Here is a 15,108-nt window from a genome sequence, read left to right as displayed (position 1 = left end):
ACTTTAATATAACCTGAAAAATTAAATCTATCATTATGAATTTTTAGGTTTTGAGTTGGCTTTGCATTTTTAAACTGATTTTCTGAATTGTTTTCGGTACAAAACATTGAAAAAATTTGTTTTAGCCAACCAAATTATGATGACAGGAATCTAAGTTTAATTTGTGTTTGATTTTTTTAAAGGTGCAATTTTTTTAAAATAAAAATCACACCTTATTAAAATAAAAAAATATATTTTTTATATAAATACATTAAAAAAAAACCAACCACATTTTTATCATAACCCCATCTTTTAAACCCAGCAAATAACGCCTTGCTTTGTTTTTTTCAAAAAGACGGGTGCTCCTTGACAAAACAATAATAAACAATGTCCCAGAGGAACGCGCATGGCCCGAGCAGACAAGGCGCACTGTCCTTTAAAAAAAATTGATTGCAAAGTCAAGGCCGCCGTTTTTCATTAAAGTTTCAAACGGGGTTTGTTAAATTTTGAATTTTTTTTATATGTTAGTATTAAAAATAATTCTTAAAAAATAAAAAATATTATTTTAATAAAATATTATTTTTAAAAATAGCAACTACCATAATTTCAAATACCTGAAATAAAATAAAAACCATTCCACTGTCACGGGTACATGCTACCTCTCCAGCCACCTACAATAAAAACAATTTTGTGATTGATGCCAATTTTTGCGTTGAGAAATGGAATAACATGAAGAGAAAGTCATTGTTTAAGAATTTATAACTACAACCTTAACATTATTGTTATAAAATAATATGAATTATATTATAAGATATCATCTAATAGTTTAAGTTAGTAAATTAAAATAATTTTTTTATATGATATTAAACTCTTAATAGCCAAGCAAGTTCAAAGGATTTTCACTTGAGGGGATGTGTTAGAGAATAATATAAATCATATTCCGGAACCTCACTTGACAGCTTAAGCTATTGAGTTAAGATGATTTTTAAAATATTTTTTTTAAAAAAAAACAAAAACAAAAGAAGTTAAAAATGGCAGCAACAACCCCTCTCTATGTTTTTTTGCAGGGATAAGCAATATTAGAAGGAATGGAACTGGGATCGTTGAGTCAAGACAGTGACTGTAAAAAGAAAGGGGGTCCTCTAGTTAAGGAATTTGTTAGAAAATTTCGTTTTCCTTTTTTATAATTGGTTTTTCCTTTTATTAATCGTAATAAATAATAACCTAAGTATTTTTTTTTAAAGCAGAACTTCCTAATTAACATATATTATATCAAGAATAAAAAATAATATAATTATAATTGTACCGTAAACATGGTCGGCCCCTTGTTTCTAACAAAAGATTTGCCATTAATTACTTTTTTTTTTATCATAGTATTATTACTTGATTTGACTCTAATTAAGCTAATGTACTTGCTTTTCATATATTATCTGCCTGGAGATTCAAGACTCAACACAATAACTTAGAGGGTGCGAGGAAGGAATTTCTTTTTAATCGTTCATTTTTAGAATGGTTTTAAGATATTTATAAAAACAACAAGGAAATTAATTTAATTCTCTACTTTACCCACCATCCCAAATAATTTCACATGCAAAAAAATAATTATTTGATATTCTTGATGATAATAAAAATTTATTATCAAACAACATTGAATAAAATTGACCTTGCCCTTTTATTTATTGATTTTTTTGAAATGTGAAAAATATATTGTTAAACCGTGTTATTAATTTTATTTGTTTATATCAAAACAAAATTTTAATGATACTATTTTTTACTTATACATATGCTATTTTTTTATATTTTTGATATATTGATATCAAAAATAATTTTTTAAAAATAAAAATAAATTATTAATATGTATTTTAGCACAAAAATTCTTTAAAAGACAACTATAACTACACTACAAAATAAACTCAAAGAACCAAGTCAAACATATACGAGAACGGTTGCAATTTATGAAACCGGTAATCAAGGAAGAAATTTGCTAGTTATAGGCAATTTTGATGGTCGATCCTGAACCTATTTTTAAGCAAGCAAAGCACTTTTTTTTTCATTTTCCTTTTCTTTTTACTGTTTTTTTCTTCATTTTGTCGTACTGGGGAATATTTACTGTCCTTTTTCTTAGTAATATGATACTATATAAGGAGTGTTTAATATCGCGGTTCAAATATTATTTGTGTGTGTGTGTATATATATATATTTAAAATATTGTAGAGTTTGTATAAAAACAGAAAATTTATAAATGTAGTGTAGAGTTTGTGAAAAAACAAAACAATTATTATTTTATAGGAATAAAGTTTGATTTATTTTTTAAATAGGTTTTTTTAAGAAAATAGGAAAACTGGAAATAATATATGTCTGGAATGCCAAAGATTTTATTACCATGCTTAAGAAAGTATTTGTTTTTATAGACTAATCGTGCTTTAAAAAATAATTTTTTTACTTTGAATTATTTTTTTATATTATCATGTCATTTTAATATATTAATATAAAAAACAATTATTTTAAAATATAAAATATTTTTATATCGCAGATGATGCAAAGTGCCCCATCCATGTCAATCTAATTCCCTCCTTCTCGAGTTTCACTTTTTATATTGGTAGGTCCACCTCCCTCTCCATTTGCAATATATTTCCATAGGCAATTCATGCGCATCATATCAAATAAAATCACCATCATTTAATTAAATGAACCTAGCAGCATAATGGGTCACATCAAATCATCTTTTCTTGGCCATCCTTTTCCGTTAAAGTATTTATAAAGCAAGTGCAAGATTAAATATTAAAGTTTTTTTGGTAATTTCATCTGTGCATGTTTGCAAGAAAGAACTCTAAAAAAAATATCTGTCACGGTCGTCACATGGTGGCGAGTCTGTCTGGGCGAGTCCAACGTGACAGCCAGCGAATCTCTGCGGGTTGTTTTTGTGATCTGTCTTCGATATCTTCATTTTTCTTGTTTCTTTCTCTTTAGTATTTCTTTTTTAAGAAAAGGAAAATACTATTTTGTTAATTTTTTTTTTGTATTTTACTAAAGAAAATATCACCCTGTTTCCACTCACCTGTCGCCAGTGAACTTCACTCACTATATTAATCACTTGAGCTTCTAAGCGTAAAATCCGGTCCCCATCTGCCCGTTCCCGAGCCTCCTGTGTTTCAGGTAGCTTTTCTTTTCTCCTTCTCTAAAATCTTGTAGTCTTTGGGTTCTCTGGTCCCTTTCCAGTGTTTTTGTTTGCTATATGTTTTAGAAAATGATGGAATCCGTTGGAAAAGGGAGGTATTGGATTCGTGTGATGTGTTAAAAGCTACATTTTCCCTTTTCACTGAAACAAAATGACTAGAAAGTTTTATTTTTTTGGTTTCTGGTGAGTGTCATCCAAGTGGGTTTTGTTAATTTTTGTGTCCTTTAAACTAATCTGTTTGGCTGCAGAGAAGATGAAGGAAACTTAAACCTTTTAGACAGTTATTGTTCTTGTTCCTTAATTATTTTTCTCGCGCTCAATTTTAGTTTCTGTCCAAAATCTTTTTATTTTAAGGGTAGATCGGATCTCTTATTTCTTTTTTGCAGGTCTCATTTCCTGTTAGTTAAGTACTTTGTTAATTTCATGTGAAAAATCGTCACATCGTTAGTTGTGGTAGTGTCTTTCTTTGGTGGAATCATTTTTAGAAGATTGGGCTTTCTGGAAGTGCCTTCTGTACTATGTCATCATCTTGCTTGAAGAAATTCGTAATACCCGTTGAACTCGATCTGATAGTTAGTGGATCTGGCATTTATCAGTGTTTTTAAAACCCAGGGGTTCCATTTCAGATCAACGTTTTCTTTCCTTTTTTGTTCTGTGATCTTGTCAAAAAGATCTTGATTTCCTGAAAGAACTGTGCTTTTCGGGTCTCTAAGTGAGCATATGATATTTAATGTTACGCAGTTGAAGATAATTTGCTTTAGATCTTCTAAATTTTGGTCTTATAATGTCGCTCCTTGTGCTTTCTATGGTATGAATGTTGTTCCTTAAAGCGGAATGGAGGTACATTGAGGTTATGAATGTTAAGCAGATCACAGTGGGGAAATGCAATGTAGATCTAAAAGGATAATTAGCAATATCCAGGTTGCATGCGAGATTTATTATAGACTATTGAATCATGTGCGGATGATTTTGCAAATTCAATCTAACTAATCTCATTATATATATATACCAACTTATCTCAATTGTAAACATAAATCCATTTTCTATGTTAAAGCATAGCCAGGTGGAAAATATCAGCCATGTGGCATACAATTTTAAAATAATTAAGAAAAAGGTTGTAAAGTAAATAAACCGAGAGATTTTCTTCTCTTTCCAATTTTTCCCAAATCTGCGAATTAGGTTTTTATTTCTATTTAAAAAAATATATATTTTTGTTGAGCTTCATAGTTGAAATTTTGTGCCTAACGAGAATATTTATCAACTCAGCAATCTTTAACACAGCAAATGGATTTTTGTTAACAATTAATGTTAGTTGGATCTTTGCCTAAACGTAACAAACATAGTGTTGTAGTTCAATTTGCCTATTTGATATGAACAGTCTCAAATGGGTTTTTTCCAATTATTTTTAATTAACCTATAGGTTGCAGTTTGAGCTTCTTCTTCTTCTTTTTTTCCCTTTTGGAAACTTTCTCTGAAATGTTATTTTTAATTTTAATGTGAACTCAATTTTGTCCCTCTTTTATTGTTCCCTTCAGTTGGGTAGATGATAAAGCTGAGCATCATTGTCAATGGTATCTTAATGTTGGCTATTATTTTTAGTTTGTCTAATGCTTAGTAAAGACAGGGCCATCTGCATGCCTTCATTGTATGTATCTTTTTGCAGAATTGATATGCACCTAATCAGCTTGTTAAATTTTATGACATATCATAGTTTTCCTGGTAGTTGTGATTCAATTGAATATTTTAGTTTCGGAAAGAACTTTTGTGGTCCTAAAGTAACTTTTTATGCTACATTAAATGACTGCTTCTCCTATGTCTTTTTTTCTGTGTTAATCTCTCTTTTCTTGACATTCGAAGTTAGCATGTGCTTTTCAATATAATCTGCCAAGGGTATTTGTTCCAATGGGAGGGATTGGTGTATGCCACAGACCCAGGGCATACTTCTTTATCTTGGTTAGACTTTGGCACTTTTAGTTCACCCATTGTACTTGTTGGAGATATATAATGGAAATCCCTGTGGCTTCTCACTAACTCATGTTTTGCTGGGCTAAAGGTTTAGGCTTTGTGCTTTGCATGTTTTGGATACTGGTGCATTAAGATACTATCTTTCTCTGCTCATGATGCCATCCGTTGACCTTATTACTACCTACTACTGTGCTGTATAATGTTTTTAACTACAGCTTTCTGTAGTATAACTTTCTTTGAAGAACATTTTCTCCTTCAATATGGTCATCAAAAGGTTCACATACTGTTTCTTAAGAGATGCAATTGTCCCTAAACAACTGTAATTTTGGAAAAGACCTGATTGATTTCAGATTCATCCTATTGACTAACTCAAGAACCCTTTTCATTTCTTCAGTGCAAACTGCAACATATTAGATTATTACATGCATTCTGTCATGTGTAACAGTTGCGGTTAAAGGTTCCCTGTAGTATATGATGTTGATGCATTGTCATCAATACCTTTCCCAAATTTTATTTTTAAGTGGAATGCAGAAATTGTTGAACTTTAGTGCTCTTTTTTGCTGCCTATTCTTTGCTAATGTCCCAGAATCCTTACTGATGTTACTTTATTCATCTTGAAGGTCTGGAGCCTGAATGTGAATTTAAGCAATTTCTATATGTTTATATATTTTGTGTAGTGAAAGGAGTCTTCCTGAAGCACAATGTCCGATCTCGAGGCCCCCCTGCGCCCAAAGAGGAAGAAGGTGTGGGTAGACTATTTTGTCCAGTTCAGATGGATCTTGGTTATTTTTGTTGTTCTCCCAATCTCCTTCTCCCTTTACTTTCTCACTTACCTTGGGGATGTCAAATCAGAGATGAAATCCTACAAACAGCGTCAGAAGGAACATGATGAAAATGTTAAAAAAGTGGTGAAACGCCTCAAAGAGAGGAATCCATCCAAGGATGGTCTTGTTTGCACTGCTCGTAAACCCTGGATTGCTGTTGGAATGCGGAATGTTGACTATAAAAGGGCTCGGCACTTTGAAGTTGATTTATCAGCTTTCCGTAATATCCTTGAAATTGACAGAGAGAGAATGGTTGCAAGAGTTGAGCCACTTGTAAATATGGGACAGATTAGCAGGGCAAGTGTCCCAATGAATCTTTCCCTTGCAGTGGTTGCAGAACTTGATGATCTCACTGTTGGTGGGCTAATTAATGGTTATGGGATTGAAGGAAGCTCTCACATCTATGGCTTGTTCTCTGACACTGTTGTGGCTTATGAGATTGTTTTGGCAGATGGCCAGGTTGTTAGAGCCACCAAGGACAATGAATACTCTGATCTTTTCTATGCCATCCCTTGGTCTCAGGGAACACTTGGGCTTCTTGTCTCTGCTGAGATCAAGCTTATTCCCGTTAAGGAATACATGAGGCTGACCTACAAACCTGTGGTGGGTAATCTGAAAGAACTTGCACAGGCCTATATAGACTCTTTTGCACCCAGAGATGGAGATCAGGATAACCCGAGCAAGGTTCCAGACTTTGTGGAGACTATGATTTATAACTCTACCGATGGTGTGATGATGACAGGGAGATATGCCTCCAAAGAAGAGGCCAAGAAGAAGGGAAATGTGATTAACAATGTTGGTTGGTGGTTTAAACCGTGGTTCTATCAGCATGCGCAGACAGCCCTGAAGAAAGGGGAGTTTGTAGAGTACATTCCAACCAGAGAATATTACCACAGGCACACAAGGTGTTTGTACTGGGAGGGGAAGCTCATACTTCCATTTGCTGACCAATGGTGGTTTAGATTTCTCTTAGGCTGGATGATGCCTCCAAAGGTCTCTCTTCTCAAGGCTACTCAAGGTGAAGCAATCAGAAACTATTACCATGAGATGCATGTCATTCAGGATATGCTTGTTCCTCTTTACAAGGTTGGGGATGCCCTAGAATGGGTCGACCGTGAGATGGAGGTAACCTTGGTCTACTCTGTTCCTTTTCTTTTTACAGCTCTAGTTCTTTTTTTTTTTTTGGATAATTTTTACTTCCCATCTTTTCTTGGCATATGCTAAAAGTAGTCACCTCATATGATTGATTTGAGTGAAAAATTAAGTCAACCTTGTATCATCCTAGCTTTGGTCGGGAACTCTTGTGGGCTCTGGGCAAGGAAACTATTTGAGAGCACATGACCATCGCAGGTGTTTGATGTTGTAATACATAATAGCATGAGGATGTAAAATGACTGCATGAGGGTTGAGTGTCTTAGACTTTGACCTGACTGTTGTTGATTTTTCCAGGTATATCCCATCTGGCTTTGTCCGCACAGGTTGTTCAAGCTTCCTGTGAAAACTATGGTGTATCCTGAGCCAGGGTTTGAGCATCAGCACAGACAGGGAGACACATCCTATGCCCAGATGTACACCGATGTTGGGGTGTATTATTCACCTGGACCTGTGTTGAGGGGTGAGGTGTTTGATGGTGCGGATGCAGTTCGTAGAATGGAGGACTGGTTGATAGAAAACCACGGCTTCCAGCCTCAGTATGCAGTGTCTGAGCTGAATGAGAAGAAATTCTGGAGGATGTTTGATGCTGACCTCTATGAACACGCCAGGAAGAAATATGGAGCTGTGGGAACCTTCATGAGCGTGTACTACAAATCCAAGAAAGGAAGGAAGACGGAGAAGGAGGTGCAGGAAGCAGAACAAGCCCACCTGGAGACTGCTTATGCTGAGGCTGGTTAGTAATGGACTGATTTTGAAGTGAAGTTTGGAAATGTGAAAACTATAGCATTTCTTTCTTTGCTGTTTCTTGCGTTTTCTGGTTGTTGCTGATAGATTAGACTCTTGTTTGGATGGTAGTTTCCAGTCGTACTCGTGTTCTAGATAGTCTTGAGACTGTAGCCCTCTTCACACTGCTGCAGCCTGCAAAGGGCATCTGTTGTTTGGCAACTGTTGTGTAGCTTGGGGAGCGCGTCTAGTCAGGTCAGGTTACCGTTGTTTACTGAGTGGAGTTGTAATTGGCACTAGAGAAGAAATGAGAGATGATGATGATTCACTCAAAAGTGAAAATGTTATTTTCTTCTCTTTCCCCCCTCTGTTCCAGCCTGTAACTGAACAGTATATTCAACGTTTTTAATTATTTGTGAAAAAATAATTCCAAGAAAAAAAAGTTAATTGCAATTGAAAAACCCCAAAACGATTTGATTTGCTTGCTAATATTTTCCTCGCAAGCAACGGTCAATTTTTTCTCTTCTCTTTGAGGAGTGAAGGTTAATCTTCGAGTTTACCATGAGAAGGTTATAGGTTAATAGTCACCAACGGTGTACCCATAGCGCCATCCACGATCTTAAGTTCTTACCCAATTTAACGTATCCTGTCCAGCTTGAGATGGCCATCAACGTAGCTGAAAACCCAGAAAAGCTAGAGATTATCTGTATTCAAATCAAGTCATGTATAAGAAAAGCTCATAATATATGCGTTGATTTAGACGGGCTTCTAATTAGATTATAGTTTCTTATGGTGGGTGGTTAATATATTTATTCAACGATCATCCATTCCACGCGTTCATCAACTTCATGACTCTGCTCTATCTCTCTGTTTTTAGTGTTAAACACAATAAACACTGTCAAAATAAGTGAGACCACGATGGAGGTCCCGGAAAGGAGAAGCATTAAAGCATCTGCAATGCCCCCTTTCACTTCCTCTGCATAATCCCTTGAAGCGAGAGCTTGGACAGTCAATGGGAACGAGCAATTAAGCCCACCATGCAACACTGAACCTTCTCATAGATATCTCTTGAAGAGGCTAGGTCTACAAATCCGCTTCACATGTAAGAAAAAACTAGTTATGAATGAGAATGAAACTGAATAGCTAACTTGTAATTAAACAGCGACAGACCAATCAATTAGATATATAGTTTCGATCAGCATAACTATAGTCATAATCAAATAAATATATATAGTCAAACCTTCACTGGTTGTACGGCTTTGTCCTACTTATCAAAGCAAAAACCAAAAACCAAACCCTAATTCATGGTCCTTGCACCTGCACCATATTCTTATATATAATTTATTAGTATTCAATGATTTCAAGCAGTTTTCCTAGGTCCTGACACAGGATTATAAGTTTCGACGAATAAGATCTGTGTGATAGTTCCAAAGTCGGTCAATGTCTCGGCCACATTTTAAACATGGCTGGAAGCCTGTCACCATCAGATAAGCGCTGATAAAGTGTAACAAACAGCACCAAATAATGGACCATGCCGGGGGAAAACAAGAAAATAGCAATCTCTTTCCACCCCATCTTAGCTGCAGCTTGAGCACCAACCAAGCTTCCAATTACTGATAACTGGCTTGTTGGATTTGCAAAAGTTGACGGAACCTCTTTCCTTTAGAGAACCATTGGCCATAACTTTTAACATCAAGTGCCACTATCGGAACCGCAAATACCTACCAAAGAACAAGGTAGGACACAGTGTTTGGAGCAACAAAGGGTGCAGATTGAAGCAAAAGAAGCCAAGAAATCCAGGGAGCGGAGCAAACAGATGATTAACCCCTACACGATGCCAGAATTCGGCTTCCACCACCTTGAAGAAAAACATGCATCTCAATATGTAAAGAAAAGAAAGTGAAGTAAGGATTAGGAAAGCAAGAGACCACAGCACAAGAAATCCTGCAGGGTGGAGCAGCGCAACATATGGTGCAGAGGGTCTGTCATCAATTGGTGAAATTACCAGTGTCTTGAATAACAAAGCTCGGCCACCTAGAGATAGGCCAATCCTAAAATAACCAGCGTGAAACTTTGTTAAGATGGACACTGGGGATGGCTTGATTCTGTCCACAATGATGCTCGAGGGGTTGGTCTGTTGATCTTCTGTAGTGGTGTTTGATGTTTAGACTATTAGCTCAATCTCGAATCGAGATCTTTGGGCTGGCATTAATACCTAATTATGTTAATAGCTAGTAGCTTTGGTATTTGTGGGTTTATCAAGTGGTGGCAAGGTTTTTATACAGCAAAGATGCTCCAGAGTCCAGACTACTGGGAGTTAAACAATGAATGAAGTGCATTAAGAAATGTTTTAATTTAATAAATAAATAAGAATATACGAAGAATGGGCGAATAGTAAGCAATCTTGATTTTAGGGATTAAAATTAAGATTAAACCAATCTTTTTCTGTATTTAGCCGTCTGCACATTCGGCCCATCTTCGGCCTTTTTAGTTGTAGACTAGACTTGGGCCGAGATGAGAACAAAGTATTGGCTGTAATCTAATCTAATGGAAGTTACACAGTAGAGCTGTATTCAGTTCATTCCCCGTAACTGAGTTGAGTTTTCTTCAATACGAGAAGCTGATATTTAGTCACTGTAAGTAGCTAAGCCACACAATCTTCTTTATGGTGTCTATGTTGCTGCACCTGTCAACTTCACTCACTCTTGAACTATTACTACTTGTTTGTAATAGGTGAACAAGTGTTACTTCTTTGCTGCTCCCTCCCTGCTTTAATCATTTTTATGTGTAATGGGTTTCTTTTCTTGGTCTCTATAATAACTGGGTCTCTCTCAAAACTCTTGTAGATAGATGCAATTGCATTTTGTTGGTCTAGCTTTTATGTTTATAAGCTGTTTGTAAGAATGTTCCGAGTACAAATTCTGTTGAGGTTTATGTGGATTCTTGCTATTTACTAATCATTTCAATTTAAAGGCTTCAGTGTCTTTTCCTAGCCAGACAGATTTGCTTATAACTACCCAGAGAATAGCACTTAGGCTCTTTGTTTTGTTTTCCGGTTTGAGCATGGTCTTGAATAAAGCATGTAGTTTTAGCCTCGTAAGTCATCGTGCAGCGTTGCAGCCAATTCACCTTCTCTATTATATAGTTCGAAAGTGGAAATCTTGAAATAACTGGACAACAATTCAGGACACTAAAATCCCATGTAAGCCTGTTGGTTTCTAACTTCAATCTCAGTCCTTGCATTTTTTTTTTCTTCTAAACTTTTGTATTGTTGTCTATAATTTATTTAAGAAATTTTCTTTTGTGAATGGAAGGATTAGCTGCATATTGTTCATAAATAACCTGGATGTGAAAAGTACACTATTCAATTTCTAAAGGGTTTACCTTGAATAGGCAAAAAAGTCGCGGTTGCTTCAGTGTTCTTGAGTTGCCTTTATTCAGCTTTTCCTTTTCTTCAAGACGGTTCCAGATGTTATTCCTATAGAACTTTCTGAGTCAGCAATTCAATTAAAGTCTATTTAGAACTGTTTCTTGCTAGCCATGCACTAGCTATTATCACTCTTTGTGATTATGTTTACCCTATGGTAGAGCTTCATATTTTAAAACTTTGAGAGAATTGTGATATGAGATGTTACAAAATGTAACCATTAGCCAGACCATCAAGATACATGTAGCAGTATGTTGAAATGTTCTGTCCCTTCTCCTTCTTTGATTGTTTTGATGCTATACGAAAATATCTTATTGCTGTCCCTTTAGTTTCATATTTGCCATGTACTTCCATATGTTGAGCATTCAAAACTTTTAAGTAGAAGCTGCCTGTGTTAAATAGAGCATTAGAATCATGTAGAACATTAGTCTGTTTTTTCTATTATGTCTTTCAGTCTAAACTGTTTTTCATTGATTTTGCAGATTTAGTCAATACCATTGACTTCCCTCTAGTTCGTCTTGATTTCTCCCAACTCATATGATCAAGAATTGCATAACTATTATCTGGAGCATTTCTTATACATCTATATATTTGCATAATAAATAAAAGAGCTTCATCACCTCTTCTCAATTAGAACTTCTCCTAGCTGAGTATAGGGAACCAAGATGTCACTTGTCTACTTCACATCCCCAATAGCTCTATCCCCGCACATTAACCAATTTAAAGTAGATGATTTGTTCTCCCAAAAAATTCCTCTATCAAATCCAAGCTTTTCCGTTGTTGATTGCAAAATTTCAAGGGGTATAAGAAAGAGTTTGTGTGATGTTTTTAGAAACAAATCACAAAGTATTATAAGGTTTACTACAAGACATGCAGTGTACTCTAACAGTCAGAAGTTTACTGATGTATCTCTTAATTGGGATGATCAAGAGGAAGAAGATGCTGAAGACATGGAATCACCATGGGAAGGTGCTATTATTTACAAGAGAAATTCTTCAATTTCACATGTGGAGTACTGCACAACTTTAGAAAGGCTTGGGTTAGGAAAACTTTCAACTGAGATTTCAAAATCAAGGGCTTCGGTAATGGGATTACGTGTCACGAAGGCCGTGAAGGATTACCCTCTTGGAACTCCTGTTCAGATCTCCATTGACGTGGCAAAGAAGAAGAAAAGGTTGAGACTAGATGGGATCATCAAAACTGTCATCACTCTTGGTTGCTATAGGTATTTTAGTTTCTGATCCTTCTTTTCCAGTGGACTTAACTTTTTTGCCCTATGTATTCGCGCACTTTTAAAATTCTTTTTTGCTTCTACCATATTGCATTTATTTGTATTTTTTTTTCTTTAGTTTCCAGTTTTACCTAACAATTAGTTGAGAATGATTATCGAAAGCTAATCAGAATGGTGATTCACTGTCTACTGTATGTGTTTGTGTTGGCTGTTCGAAATTATTTGCATATGATTAAATTTGTAAGAGGTTTCATGGAAATTCTTGCCCCAATCCAACCAATTCAACATATCTATTTTTAGAATTATCTGGATGTCTCTTGTGTGATTTTTATTATAGCATCTATGAAAAGCTACAAATAGTGACTCCAGTCTTTCAAAAGCAGAAAAATCCATTTTATGATCCTCTTAATGTGGCGGTGTAGTGTTCCTATACAATTATCATAGAGTTGGGTTGTAAAGTATGCCGCTCACAATAGGAGTCTGACAGCTGTGTGACCATATTTCAGGGAAATTGCAAAATGTTGCGCTTTTGAGTTTTGACCAATTGCTGATCATGATTTATTTTGTCACCAGCCCCAAATAGAACTACCAGCTTTGATCTATGCTGGCAAGAATTTTGTAGGTTATGCATGAGATAAGTAGCTTATACCTTGACCATGTTTGCTCGTTGAATGCACTTAATGTGAGAATATATTTTACGATTGCGATTGCTGTAATTTACATGCAGCAGCTGATATTAAAGACCTTTGACTTGTCTGGAAAAAACAATTTAACCAGTTCATCAAATTTTCTTGTTTACCTCTGATGTCTGACCGCATCAGGTATGGGTGTTAGTGTTCATCTTGAACTTCATTTAAAAGTATTGACAAAAGGTTGAGAATAATACGACAATATATTTTGATTTGATGCCAAGAATTTTCCAAGTCATACATAATCTTCCCGTGTAGGCCAAATTTTATGTTGCATTTTGTTTCACAACATACTCGGTGCTTCCTTATCATTCTTCTGTTATTGAACCTACTTGTTTATCATTTATGTTGAAGGTGTGGAGAGCCAGTTGCTGAGGGCATTTTCTCCAACTTCTCTCTCTTACTATCTGAAGAACCCGTGGAAGAACCAGAGATTATTAATATGGGAAAAGTATTTGGTAATGATAAATTGAAATCTTCAATTTTTGAGGAAGAAGACGGTGATGAAGCTTCAATCGACTGGGACGACCGGTTGCACTTCCCTCCTGAAGATAAGGAAATTGATATTTCAAAGCCCCTCCGAGATATGGTGCATGTAGAAATTACCCTTGATGTTATCTGTGATCCAAGCTGCAAAGGTTTATGCCTCGAGTGTGGTACAAACTTGAACCAAAGCAGTTGTAACTGTAGCAAAGAGAAGGAGAAGGAGAGAGGACCCGGCCCTCTTAAAGATCTGAAAAAACAGATGCTGTCAGAATCTTAAGAGTAATTGCACCTCAAACATTTTCTCGCGTTCGTTCGCAAGTGGTGGAAATTTTTAAAAATGTTCTCCAAAAGTGCATTTGAATCACGCCACGCCATCATATGGATTTTACCTCCATGTGTGATAAAACACATGCAGACAGACCCCTTTCAAATGTTCATTAACCCATCAAAATTAGATAATATATATAGTAACAGGTAAAAAAAACTAAGAAAATTAAAAAATAAATATTACAGGTCGAGTTGTGAGTTAAATGTTTTTTAAACTCGGTCACCATGATGAAATCAGTGTAACCATATATTCTAGCCACCCGAGTGGTTCAATTTTATTTATTTATTTTCTTTCTAGCTGCTCGTTCTTTTATCTCTCTGTCTTGTTAATGGTGATGATCTCCTCTGCCATTGCTTTAACAAACTAAAACCACAAATTCTTTCTTCTCATTCTAATAACTAAAAGTTACCACTTGATTTTGAAGAACATTCACCGTATCTTTATCGATCAAACTTTCTTTAAAAAACCAAAACCTTAATTTTAAAGTCTAAAACCTAAAGTAATTGTTTGTTGGAGGTGCTGTACTGCTGTGAGATGATGTTGCTTTTTGTAGCTGACATTGGCGATGTTATTGTAAAAATTGTATAGCTGCAATTTCAATTCAAGTTCATATTCACAGCTTATTATGTTTTGGTGTGACGAGTATTTTTGCTGTTCAAAGTTTAATTCGTTGTTATATGTTTTTGTTTTTTTTTTAATTAATTCTTTTATTTTATTGACTCTAAATCATATTTTTAATTAAATTCAACTCGTGAAAATCAATAATATAAATTTAATCCATCAATATTTATAATATTTATAAAAATTTATTCTAACTTGATATATTTAACCCAATAAGATAATATATATATATATATATATATATATATATATATATCACATCTCGAATTAACAGTTTATAAAATATTAAAAGTTACATAGAATATAATTATCAACCAAAATCCATCCAACTACACCACGCAAACAAAAAAAAAAAAACTGTTTTTTCAGTTCCAAGTTTCCAACGTTGACACTGGATGAGAGATAATCCACTTCTTCCAGCATCGACACTGGATAAAAGATGCGAAAAGCACCCCATTTCAGCAATCAGTCGTTCTAAAACCGAAATGTAAATGAACTTGAG

At 35.0% G+C, this 15,108-nt stretch overlaps 2 protein-coding genes across 5 annotated transcripts; both read left to right on the top strand.

Annotated features, from left to right (window-relative positions):
* The first annotated feature begins 2,845 nt into the window (after nt 1–2,845).
* On the top strand, nt 2,846–8,171 carry LOC133696281 (delta(24)-sterol reductase). 2 transcript variants are annotated; one of them, XM_062118431.1, is made up of 3 exons: nt 2,846–3,135; nt 5,800–7,071; nt 7,396–8,171. In XM_062118431.1, exons 2-3 carry the CDS (start codon nt 5,824–5,826, stop codon nt 7,837–7,839), a joined length of 1,692 nt encoding a protein of 563 aa, XP_061974415.1. In that variant the 5' UTR covers nt 2,846–3,135; nt 5,800–5,823; the 3' UTR covers nt 7,840–8,171. The 2 variants fall into 2 exon arrangements, with proteins under 2 accessions (XP_061974415.1, XP_061974416.1); XM_062118432.1 differs by having other exon boundaries at nt 2,852–3,135; nt 5,743–7,071.
* Nucleotides 8,172–10,304: 2,133 nt separating this feature from the next.
* Nucleotides 10,305–13,985, top strand: LOC133696004 (large ribosomal RNA subunit accumulation protein YCED homolog 1, chloroplastic). Of its 3 annotated transcripts, none has more exons than XM_062118000.1 (3): nt 10,305–10,460; nt 11,734–12,476; nt 13,526–13,985. In XM_062118000.1, the coding sequence occupies exons 2-3, from the start codon at nt 11,917–11,919 to the stop codon at nt 13,932–13,934; spliced, it is 969 nt and encodes a 322-aa protein (XP_061973984.1). In that variant the 5' UTR covers nt 10,305–10,460; nt 11,734–11,916; the 3' UTR covers nt 13,935–13,985. The 3 variants fall into 3 exon arrangements, with proteins under 3 accessions (XP_061973984.1, XP_061973986.1, XP_061973985.1); XM_062118002.1 differs by having other exon boundaries at nt 10,415–10,557; XM_062118001.1 differs by lacking the exon at nt 10,305–10,460 and adding an exon at nt 10,467–11,026.
* The last annotated feature ends 1,123 nt before the right edge of the window (nt 13,986–15,108 follow it).

This window comes from Populus nigra, chromosome 6, assembly GCF_951802175.1.
Source record: "Populus nigra chromosome 6, ddPopNigr1.1, whole genome shotgun sequence".
Classification (NCBI taxonomy): domain Eukaryota; kingdom Viridiplantae; phylum Streptophyta; class Magnoliopsida; order Malpighiales; family Salicaceae; genus Populus; species Populus nigra.
Note: the sequence above shows the minus strand (reverse complement) of the source record. Positions and strands in the feature narration are given on the sequence as shown.

What these genes read in the sequence shown, in the direction of transcription:
- LOC133696281 (XM_062118431.1), top strand. Translation starts at nt 5,824, where the DNA reads ATGTCCGATCTCGAGGCCCCCCTGCGCCCAAAGAGGAAGAAGGTGTGG. An exon ending in GGGTCGACCGTGAGATGGAG is followed by an intron (nt 7,072 to 7,395) that starts GTAACCTTGGTC and finishes TGATTTTTCCAG; the next exon opens with GTATATCCCATCTGGCTTTG.
- LOC133696004 (XM_062118000.1), top strand. Translation starts at nt 11,917, where the DNA reads ATGTCACTTGTCTACTTCACATCCCCAATAGCTCTATCCCCGCACATT. An exon ending in ATCACTCTTGGTTGCTATAG is followed by an intron (nt 12,477 to 13,525) that starts GTATTTTAGTTT and finishes TTTATGTTGAAG; the next exon opens with GTGTGGAGAGCCAGTTGCTG.